The 12,151-nt window shown below is 32.6% G+C and overlaps 1 protein-coding gene across 1 annotated transcript; it reads left to right on the forward strand.

Annotated features, from left to right (window-relative positions):
* Positions 1–1,982: 1,982 nt before the first annotated feature.
* Positions 1,983–11,023, forward strand: LOC135850012 (digestive cysteine proteinase 3-like). Its single transcript, XM_065370699.1, has 6 exons — positions 1,983–2,355; positions 8,473–8,625; positions 8,710–8,898; positions 9,098–9,286; positions 9,470–9,644; positions 9,744–11,023. The coding sequence occupies exons 1-6, from the start codon at positions 2,203–2,205 to the stop codon at positions 9,965–9,967; spliced, it is 1,083 nt and encodes a 360-aa protein (XP_065226771.1). The 5' UTR covers positions 1,983–2,202; the 3' UTR covers positions 9,968–11,023.
* Positions 11,024–12,151: the final 1,128 nt, after the last annotated feature.

Consider the following 12,151-nt stretch of genomic DNA (forward strand, 5'->3'; position numbering starts at 1 on the left):
GATAAGACGTCAAATTTAGCTCTACTTTCATCCACACCCCTCTAGTGCCTCTGTCCCCTCTTCAATTTAAACCATTTTAGAAGTTTCGATATTTTCATAATGTTGGTGTCGTTTCCATATGAATCAAACCCTCCGAACACGAATATGACATCCAATTTTACGCTACCCTCATTCACACCCCTACAGTGCCTCTGCCCCCACCTAAACGATAAATTTTTTATCTAACTCCGATCAATCCTCGACCAATAATTACTTCAAATCAAATCAATTACTATTAAAGGTATGTTTTGCGAAGGTTGAAAACTCAACGACATAGCAAGGGTCAAACTTTAACATTCTCGAGGAGCTGGCTGTAGCCTGGAAGGGAATAGATGCGGATAGACCTAAATTGGACTTCATATTCATATTAGGGGTGTTTGATTTATATGAAAACGACACCAATATTATTATATAGCTCAATAATTTTTAGTATAATAGTAAAAATTGAGGTGGAGGCAGAGGCACTGGAGGGGGTGTGGTTGAGGGTAGCATTAAATTGGACACCATACTCGTGTTCGGGGTGTTTGATTCATATGAAAACGACACTAATATTATGAAAATAGCTCAACTTTAGTATAGTAAAAATTTAGTTGGGGGCAGAGGCACTGGAGAGGTGTGGTTGAGGGTAGCATTAAATTGGACGTCATATTCGTGTTCGGGGGGTTCGATTCATATGGAAACGACACCTCGTTTACCAAAAACAATAATTTACACCAGAATTCATTTTTACCCCCTCTGTTAGTTTTTTCAATATTTTTGACCACGACCCACCAAAAAATTTTTTTTGAAAAAAATATATGTTTTTTGGGGGTCGAAAACACATTTAAAAATGCTATTCCCATTTTTGTGCAGAATCATGATCATTGCTAAAACGGGCAAACAAAGCTAAAAAAACGTCATTTTGGGGGGTAAATATGGGGGGAGGGGAGTGAAAATTTTTGTGGGGATATTACAACATACCAAAAAATTGAATAAATCGGTTCACATGGGGCTGAGAAAAAATTTTTTATTGTAATTTCAGAAAAAGGGGGTTTCTCAAAAACTGGGGGGTTTGGGGGTCTGAAACTTTCGTGACGAAAGGTGCTCAAGGGTACCCACCTTCCATGCAAATATCAACCCTGAAGCTCTCGGGGCAAATTCGACATACTTATCCACCTATAGCCTTTTATCAATCTGAAGAAAGCTAGACCAATGTGGAAAATGGTCGCAGATTTTTTATTCCTCCTGGCGCACAACTTCTTTCAAATCACTCTTCGCTGAAGGGCTCAAAATACAAATTTTCATCTCTTGATTAGTAACACAAAAAAAAATACCTTAATTACTTTTTGAATTCAGGAGGAAAATTAATTTAAGCTATTTGGATGGCTTCTGATCTAAGCCAAGGAAGTACAATTATACAATTATCTCTACTTCTCACATACTCGATGAGATCTTGCGTCAATTCTTTTGTTCAAATTATATGCTTAAATACGAAAGTATGTATAATATTGTCTATTTGAAAATTTGCAAATGTTCAAATCTGTAATATGACTCATCTTCATGACATATTTCACGAGCAATTATTAACTAATTTTTCAGCTGATGATGGAGAATCTCTGACGTATGTAGCTTCCGAGTCAACTACCGCTTACCTAACACCTAGATAGGTACCTACCTATAATTAGCTGCCAACACGCGAGTTGTAAGTGTCATGCTACATTGCACCCAAGTCTTGAAGCAGAGGAAGTAGATCCAGATACAGTTTATTAGGCCTATATAAGAAAGCAATTTACAGATACGATCATTACGTCCGCGCTATTTATAAATTATTGTATCAAAGTTCCATCAAACCCGAAAGGTGCAAGGTCGAGAAGTCAAGAAGAAAATTAATTTGCAGACTATACATATACTAGTAAGAAAACCTGCGGTATTCGTACAAACGAGAAAGTACATATATAAATTAAACGATGAAGACCCGCTTTATTAATTCATCTAAGTAGCTGCAGTAGGTTAGGGAATTCCAAATTTTACTGCCGGCTTTAACACTTAACTGTTGGTTTATTTTGACCAGAGGATCGTTACAATTAGCTGCTATATACGCGTATTTCATTAAATTCATGTGTTTTAATTTGTGAGCAAATTTTAATGAACGATTTTTTTCCCGTTTCGATTTCTCAGTAGCTTATGGAGTGTGGCTGTGTAATTAATTATTTTCGTGATCATTTATTCGGTATATTATTCAATATGAGAACGTTTATTTTGTTGTTCGTTTGTTCGGTCATCATCTCCGTGAATTTTGGAACCTGTGTAGATGAAAAAGAATGGGATTCGTTCAAGGTACCGTATGAAGTTTTATGTGATTTTTTTCGCCGGTTTATTCGGGCTTTTTTTGCAACCCTTAGCAATTGGTCACTTCTTTGCTGTGAAATATTCTCTTACTGTGCAAGAATTGGATACCTATTTGTTCGCCAAAACAGCCTTTTTGCAAAGGGATCAGTGAAATAGGATGTGCTTTAGTCAAAAATTCAAACTGTTTCCGGTTACCTAATTTCTATTGGGCAGATACGACTCAAAAAGGGATCTTTTATAGAACAACTCAGGCTTCAGTATTTCTATTAAGTATTATTGTTGTTGTTGTTGTTAACCATAGCATGGAGGCCCATAGAGTGCTCGTGAAAAAATTATTGACTCAATCAAATCTCATGGGTTCGGTTCAAAGGTTTGATTTGTCCAAAAATCCCAAAAATTTTATAAGTATACGAAAAAACAAAAGGATTTGTTGCTGTGGAAAATTTCGCTTCTGGATCCTGCAAAATTTTGGCTTCAATTAAGAAAACACTGAGTATTTCTGGGGGCCCACATTTTTCAAAAAAATTGTATAAAATACCGAAAAAGGGAAGCAGGGCAACAACTCTCTGAATCGTTCATTACATTGTTGGAATATATTTTTTCAAAACTTATTAGGACCAGTTTCACTGATTTAAGCAGAAAAAGAATGTGTCATTCCATAATCATTTCTGTTTTGGTAAGGTATCAATGTACAGATCCAGACGCAGGGCTTGACACAGACCCATGCCATTGGTGGGAGGGGGGGAATTAATGAATGAAAAATAATTCATTTTAATGATTTTTTTTTTGAATAATAATGTGCGGTTGAGCACCTTCTAATGCAAAACATTAAATTCTGTTGGGTGAATTTTTTACACGATGTTTTCAATTTTAAATGTTAGTGATAAACAAAATTATAATTTGAGAAACCTTGCGTGAAATTTACCATTTACTCCCACCAAAAATGTCATAATGTAATCGACTGACAGTAGAGGTTGGCCCATTCAGTCAAGCACAACGACTCCGCTCCGTGACGTTACAGAAGAAGTGCAGGCTATCACATGTATGTGTATTAAAATACATGATCTACATATGATTTTAATTGTAATTACTTTGTTTGTGTTTTACAAACTTGAAAAAATAATCAAGGTAACACAGTTATAAGAGATGATGGATAAGTAATCTTAATTGTTGGCCAAAAATATTTAATTACGCTACATTATGCGGCTATTAATTAATTTACATTTTTCTTCACATTAATATAACAGCATGCTAGCCATTGGCCATTGATTAAACGTTCAAATTGTTATGTAAATTTCTCATTAGGATGCTCAATTCTTCATTTTTTAAAACATTTTTAAATAACATTAAAAGTGAAAATACTTGATTCTGTAATCATTGGAGGAAGTTTGGGATATCGATGGTCTAGAAATTCTCGCCAAAAATTTTTGAACCCCTGAACTACCTCTGCCTTGTTGATAGGCTCAGAATTCAATTTTTTAATAAATATTTTTATTTTTTGTAATTTTTAACAAATTTTTTGAAATTTAGAGTGATGACTTTTCATTTGTATGAAATTTTGAACTAGAATGAATTTCATATTAAAATGATTATTTTATCTCATTAAATTGAAGTAAAATTAAATTAAATTACAGTTGAATTCAAATTGGATTGAATCAAATTTTAATTAAAGTTAAATTCAAATAAAATTATATTCAAGCGAAACTAAATGAAACTTCAACAAAATTGAATGAAATAGATAAAATAGTTGGAATTGAATTCAAAATGATAGGTAGGCAGGTGTACTACTCAAACTAAATGGATTAAAATACTTATTAGCATCTAACCAACTTATAGTTAAAAGCAAACTGAATTAAACTTGAGCATTGATATTGAATGAAAACCAAATTGAGTCGAAAAAACAAAGTTACAAATCACAATTCGACTTCAAATCGAAGAACGTGAAGGTTCAAATGAAATAAATTTAAAAAAAAACATCTTGCGCAGTAGGCAAGATTAACCGACTTTGCTCTGTTATACAGGAAAATAAACAAACAATTAAACAATTGGTTTTATAAACAATTTGAGTATCATGACGATACGAATAATGTTATTATTATCCCTGCTATGTAGAATGTTGAGATTTTTTTTGTTGAAAAAAAAATTACCAGTTACTTACCAGACATTACCTCAACAGTCAACATTTACCAATTTACCAAAGTTTATCAATTTACCAAAATTTACCAATTTCCGAAATTTACTAATTTACCAAATTACCCAAATTTACCAAAATTTACCAAAATTTACCAATTTACCAAAAATAACCCCAGCAATTTACCAACATTTACCTCAGTAATTTACCAGACATTACCCATTAATTTACCAATTTTCCAATTTTCCAAAAATTACCCCAGCAATTTACCAACATTTACCTCAGTAATTTACCAGACATTACCTCACTAATTTACCAATTTACCAAAGTTTATCAATTTACCAAAATTTACCAATTTCCGAAATTTACTAATTTACCAAATTACCCAAATTTACCAAAATTTACCAAAATTTACCAATTTACCAAAAATAACCCCAGCAATTTACCAACATTTACCTCAGTAATTTACCAGACATTACCCATTAATTTACCAATTTTCCAATTTTCCAAAAATTACCCCAGCAATTTACCAACATTTACCTCAGTAATTTACCAGACATTACCTCACTAATTTACCAATTTTTTATTACCCCAGTATTTTACTTCCAAAGGTTGACACAAACTCAACAAAATAAATTACCCCACTAATTTAACAATACCAAAAATTACCACAGCAATTTACTAAAATTTACCAATTTACCAAAAATTACCCCAGTAATTTACCAAAATTTTTGACCAACTTTATTGAAAAACTGAAAATTACCCCAGCAATTTACGAAAATTTAACAATTGGAATACCAATTTACCAATAAAAATTACACCATTAATTTACCAAAACAAAAATTACCCAAGCAATTTACCAAAATTTTCGACCAACTTTAATTACGAGTAATTCACCAAAAATAACTAATCATTTTATTTACTAAAAATTACTATTAATTCACCAAAAAAAAAAACAAAATTATCAAAATTCACTGGCTATTTACCAAAAACTTAATGTTTTTTGTTAAAACAAAAATTACACTAGAAATTTTTGAAAAATTTTGATTTTTTATGGCAAAAAAATTTTGGACGGATAAAATTAACAAAAAAATTGAGAAAAAAATCAACAAAAAATTTTCTGCTCTTGACTCGCGCGGGATTCGAACACCCGACCTCCGGCGCACCAATCTGCAACCTACACACCCTAACCACCCCATCTGTTTGTTGGGGGTGAGCCGTTTGCGAGATATAAGGGTTTACACAAATTTCTGCTTATCCATAACGTTGAAACACACTTAAACGTTCATATCTCGTAAACGGCTGAATCGATTTCGACCAAATTAAAAATTTCTCTAGTTCAGTATCAAAGCAATATTTTGCCATCATCAGTTTCGACTTAAAGTTCGGAGCTTTTGAGTTCAGCGTGACACAAATTTATACATAAATTGATATACCTATAAATATATATATAAATATATATGTAAACTTATCTCGTTTTGCGCCATACGTCTTATCGTGATCAGCACACTCCAAAACGTCAAGAAAACCCACCCCCACCCAAATCCTCAACCATCATGACAAATACAATACCTCACTTTTCCGTTTCACGGCAAAGTCGGTAACAAATTAACTAAAATAAATACTCAAAACTGATTAAAATCGAATTCTGTAGGTAAGAATCAAATCAAACAAAATGAGCTGAAATTGAATAAAAATGAAATGAAATAAAAATTGAATTAATTCAACATCAAATCAAAATTAAATAATATGATTCGAACGAGCTTGAAGTACCTCGTACCTAGATTTGGTAAACTGAATAATATAAGTGAGATAAAGCGATTGAGCTATAATAAAATGAAAATTAAAAATGAAAATAAAAAATTGAAATAAATTAGCATCAAATCAAGATTAAATATTAAATTAGAAAAAATAAAATCATGTCAAAATTTAATTGAATAGAAGTTGAATCAAAATTGAATTAAAATTAATTTAAATGAAGCTAATTTGAATTGAATTAAATTACCTATGTACTTGAAATACTTATAAGCTATTTTTTAAATTTTTTTTCAAAAAATTCGAAAAAAAAATATTAATAGGTAATAATATTAATAATTTGTGATGAATAATTTGAGAAAGTGTGTATATTTTTATTCTTTTCCGACTGGTTACACTTCCTTTTTAACGTTACCGTTAAGAAGCCCTGCTTTTGGCTAAAATTATCGAATCTTTGCTCTCTGCCAAACTGACATGAGGTATCAATTTTTGTCAAAATTTCCTAAAAATGTTGGTTCCTTCCAAAAATTGCTGAAAAAAGTCGTTTTTTTTCAACAACAAGAGAGTACAATCTTATGTGATTAATCATAAATTAGTATTAGTTTTTAGGAGAACATTTTACGAGGGGGAGGGGGTCACAGCCCATTGACCAGATCCCTAATACAAGTAGTGCTAACTATAATCCAAAGGCTTGCTTCTCCGAAGCCTCCGAGACCATGAGGGTGCAGCAGCTGGATTGCTTCAGTGTTGATGTGGCTGTGTAGGCCCTTCCCATGGGCATCCGCATAACATTCTCATACTTCATCCACACAGGGAATACTCAAACCTGCATGGATATCGTCATTACGTGAGAATCTGCATGCATTCACAATCATTCTCAGTATGACATTTTGCCTTCTCTGTATCACCTGGCGATTAGACCTTTTTGCACAGCCCCATAGCACCAGGCCATATGTCCAGATAGGTCGGATAATCTGCTTGTAGACCAGGATTTTTCAGCTCAGGTCCAGTTCCAAGTACCTTCCAAATAGCCAATATAGTTGCCTGCCGCACCTTTTTCTTCATCTGGTTGGACTTCATTTTCACATGGACCTTCCATGATTATCTGGAGTCCAAATGCATTCCCAGGTATTTAGCTGAGTCAGCCTGTGGTATTGGATTGGCTTGCCTGCAAGATAAACCCTCATAGAGCTGTTGGCATGACAAAGAGTGAAGAGCACATGCCTCGACTTTTGATGATTCAGGGAAATCCTCCACTTTCTTGTGCAATTGTAAATTTTTTCTGGTGACTTTTGCAGCACATTGCATTGTTGGCACTGTTTTGGTTTCTGCTTACAGCCAAGATTGCAGTATCATCTGTAATGTCGCTTCTTTGCAAAAAATTTTAAACAGACTCACTTTTCTTTTTCAAAAATTGGCCAAAGGTCTCGTTTTACGTAATTATATGTATTGTCAAATACCTACAAAGCTTTGATTTTTCGTCAACATTGTCAACGTCTTTTGCCTTTTTTGTCAAAACATTCCAAGAAAAAATCACTCGTTTACCAAGTCTCACTTTTTCGACAAAAACTTCATATCACTTATCGCTAAAAATTGTCAAAAACTCTCATTTTTTACCAAATTGCTAAAAATAAAAAATGCGGAATTCTCACTTTCTCGCTAAAAATTTCTAAAAAGTTTCTTTTTTTTTCCAGAAATTACTGAGCTAAAATTTCTTAAGAAGCTTGCTTCAGTCGAAAACTTCCTAAAAAGCTCTGCTTATTGTTCATTGCCAACAATTAATTCTGAATTTTAATAATATTCAAATAATTCATAAAAAGAGTCAAATACGTAGGTAGGTACCTATTAAAATTAAGTACGTAAATAATATAGCTTAAGGTCAAGGGTTTTAATAGAGACCATCACGTGTTGGTCTGCGTTTCTGTAGTGACACCACAGCATATTTTCTCGCTGTTACCGAAATTGATCCTCGACTAATTTGGTGGAGAGATTTGTTGTTTTCATATTCAGCATTGACCATAATCCCTCTGCATAATAGGCAATAGGATTTTTGGATTTACCTACCATAATATCTCAATTCTTGAAATCTTGAATTTAGAATATTTTTGACAGTTCTCTTAAATAGTTCCTATTAAGTACCAAGGTAAATAAATATTTACCTTGTTAAGTACACAGTTTATCTTTCATTTTGTATTGATTTGCCATGTTCAACTTTTCAGAAGGAATATAACAAACTTTATGCCAATACTGTGATCGAAGTACTGCGTAAAAACATATTTAATATTAACGCCGAAATGATAAAAAAACACAATGAAAAATTTAATAAAGGCGAAGTTACATTTAAAATGGGGATGAACGAGTTTGGTGATTTGGTACGTTACTGGTTCTTATTAAATTTTTTATAATCTAATAAATTGTTTCGAATTATGGTGTTTCATGTTAAAATTTTATTTCAGAATCATAATGAATTTTTGCAACGATTCAGTATTAAAGAAAGTCATTTCAATGGAACGATGAGGAGGGCAAAAAATATTGCAGATGGTTTTAAAGTTGAGGATCCGTCAATATGTCAATGTAATTTTTCCGAAGTGATGAGTACTGTGCACAATCAGAAGGATTGTAGAATCGGATGGGCATATAGCATGGTGAGTGCTGAAAATTCGATGTCCTAGTTTGAAAATTTATAGTAAGTAGATAGGTATATAGATGGTTCAAGGAGAGATATTGATGTTTATAATTAGAGATGAATGTTTCTCATCTTGTCGTAATTTTATGTTTTTCCAACAATTTTAGTACCTATTCGAAATTCCTAATGAAAGTTTTTGTTTTCATTTTATTTCGCAGACCGATGCTATTGCTGGCAGATACTATATGCATAAAAAACGCCAAAAAACGTGTCCTCCTTTGAGCGTACAATATCTCGTAGGCTGTTCTATGAGCATGGGTAATTATGGTTGTGAAAGCGGCGAGGCTAAAAACGCGTGTGACTTGATAAAATTGAATCGAAGGATGCCTGAGAAAAGTTCCTACACGGTGAGTGGTTTTCTAGATCGTTTACCCTTACAAGTCAATTTTTCCATCAATTTTCGTTAAAATTCGAGGCACTTTTTTTAAACTCCACCCTACCTACTGTTCATAAAACACCTAATAAGTATTGAATATAAAGTAACTGTGAAGTTGAATTCTTAAAATTAATTGAAAATAATTCTATTGCAGAATGATAATTGTTCAATGTCTGCGATGAAAAACACTGTTTTTCTCAACATCACTCGCTGTCAGATAGAGACACTGGATGAGAACGTATCTAAGCTGGTGACGAATCTTCGTAAAAATGGTCCTATGTCTGCCTCTATCAGTGCAGAACATCCTAGTTTTCAGTTTGCCAAAGAAGGTCTGTAGATACTGCGATTTTAGCTGTAAATTATTTGTTTTGCATGGTAATTCGTCATTCGTGTGAATTTAATGTTTATGTGTTATTTATTTTCTAAAGGTATTTATTACGAAGACGATTGCGACAAGACACCAAATCATGAAGTTTTGTTGGTTGGTTATAATGGAACTGACCAAAAAAATGCTTATTGGATAGTGAAAAATTCCTTCGGAACTTCGTGGGGTGAGAATGGTTTTCTTAAAATTTCTACTAAGGCAGCTAAAAATAATTGTAGAGCTGTAAGCAAAGTGGTTTATCCAGTATTTTCGAATTTTCAAACCTGAATATTTTTTTTTGTTTCTTCTTTCGTAAAACGTATTTTTGTTTTTGTTATTTTATTATTGTTTTTTTTTATGTTTCTTTTAATTTCTATTTTCTTTGACTGTCACCTTATATTTTGAACTATTTTAATGATATTTCATTTCACTTCTTTGCCTCGTAGATGAAATGAAAAATAAGTCTATTTTTAAGTGTTCTCTTTTAACATAGAATACTTACTTGAGTATTTGTTTTTCTTAAAGTACATTTTTCTTAGTTTTGTTAACTAAGTGGTGTTAATTGTCCTTTAGTTATTAGGTATAATTTTTTACAATTTTGTGTTTTGTATTATCGATGTATTCTTAGTTTAATTTAATCTAATGAGACTTGCACTTGACCAGTTTTTAATTAAGTACCTGATGTTTCTAAACTACCTACCTACAACCACAACGTAGATAATTTTACAATCTACTCAAAAAAATCAGAAAAAATTTGATATTTCTTTTTACTTACTTACCTAAATACAATTTTAATCATTCGTGGGGAAAATAAAATCTATCAAAGGGCTATGCTGAAATAAGATTCTAAGTGCGAGAATTTTGTATTTTTATTATGAAATACTGGCTCATATTCTGGTTAAAATTTAAAAAAAAATCAAATTTGAGTTCCTGCTTTTTTTGTGCAATTGAGTAGGTATACTCGGGTGCTTTCAAAAAAGGGCAGATAATTTACTTTGATAGCGAATGATTGATTGGTTGCTCGGGATTTTTATTGTACTCTCTTTGTCTGCCTTTTTGATTTTATTATCGTTTAAATGTGTATTCCTATCCTACCTCAATATATTGTATTATGTACCTCTTATGATCTCTGTCTACGTACCTGTTTATTTGCTCATATTTTCTTCTTTTTTTATTACTATTATTTAAGTGTGTATATATTTTGTGTCAGAGTGTTGAAAGAGACCTCATTTGACCTTCGAGTTTGGGGGGGGCGGTTCGGATTTATTTAAATTTATGCATATTATACAGTTTAAAAACATGTAATGTATGTACGAGTACGAGAAATAAAAGTCTGTTTATCTATTTTTATAAACATTTTTGTTTTTATCAGAATGTTTGAGTTTCCCTCGTCTTTCGTCGAAAGATGAAGAAATTCGTTTGGGTGGCTTAACCTGTATTTCTCGCTTGTTTTTGAAGAAAAATGAAAGCAAGGATCTATTTACATATAATCAAAAGTATGTACATGTAAAGAAGTTTTCTTTTTGACAAATGTACAGAGGCAGATGAGGGATAAAAAGATCGCGCCAGAACTTGTACTCAATTTTTTCTTTAAAGAAAAGTAATAAACAACGACCTTAGCAACCAAAAAAAGTCCGAAAAAGTGATAAAAAAAAATAAATAAATATGCGAGCAAAACATTTTCATACAGAAAAAGGACCGACGAAATCCATCTCATTTCCAAACTATGGCCAAAAAAATCAAATTTTGGAGCTTGCAAAATGTCAAATTGATTTTTGAAGCCCGCATGGACTTCAAATTACGATATTTCAAATCAATTTTTGAAGTTTGCATTGCCTATGAATCAAAAAATTTCAAATTGAAATTATTTTGGAGCATGCATGACTTCCAAGGTACCTACTAAATTAGAAAAATTAGAAATCATTTTTCGGAATTCGTATGGCCCCCAAACTATGAAATATCGAATCAATTTATGTAGTTTACATGGCCTCCAAATTAACTTACAGTGTTTGCATATTATGGTCTTCAAATTATGAAATTTGAAGTTAATTTTTGGAGCCCCCATGGTCTCCAAATCACAAAATTTCAATTTGCATTTTGGAGCTTTGGGAAGCCAGACAAGCGGGCAGACAACCTTGAGGCCCGGTAGGTAGACAGATGGCCTTAAGAGGTCAGACAAATGGGTCAATGACTTTTAGAGACCAGACAGACGACCTTGAGAAGCTGTAGGTACTGAAGGTCAATGACCTTGTAGTGTCAGACAGGTCAATGACCTTAAGATGCTAGCGATGCTGAAATACAATCGTGAAGAGCCAGACAGATGGGTCAATGACCTTGGGAGGCTAGGACAAGCAGTCTTGTGAAGCCAGACAGATGGGTCAATGACCTTTAGAGATCAGATCAGACGGACTAAGGAACTAAATACCAGGTATGGAAATACGCCATCTTTGGATATAGAAAAAAAATTTTAAG

Source organism: Planococcus citri, chromosome 1, assembly GCF_950023065.1.
Source record: "Planococcus citri chromosome 1, ihPlaCitr1.1, whole genome shotgun sequence".
NCBI classification, from domain to species: domain Eukaryota; kingdom Metazoa; phylum Arthropoda; class Insecta; order Hemiptera; family Pseudococcidae; genus Planococcus; species Planococcus citri.

Bases quoted from the DNA above. Each gene is read 5' to 3' on its own strand.
- LOC135850012 (XM_065370699.1), top strand. From the start codon at position 2,203: ATGGAGTGTGGCTGTGTAATTAATTATTTTCGTGATCATTTATTCGGT. The intron at 8,626-8,709 runs GTACGTTACTGG...ATTTTATTTCAG, and splicing joins TGAACGAGTTTGGTGATTTG to AATCATAATGAATTTTTGCA. The intron at 9,645-9,743 runs GTCTGTAGATAC...TATTTTCTAAAG, and splicing joins TTTTCAGTTTGCCAAAGAAG to GTATTTATTACGAAGACGAT.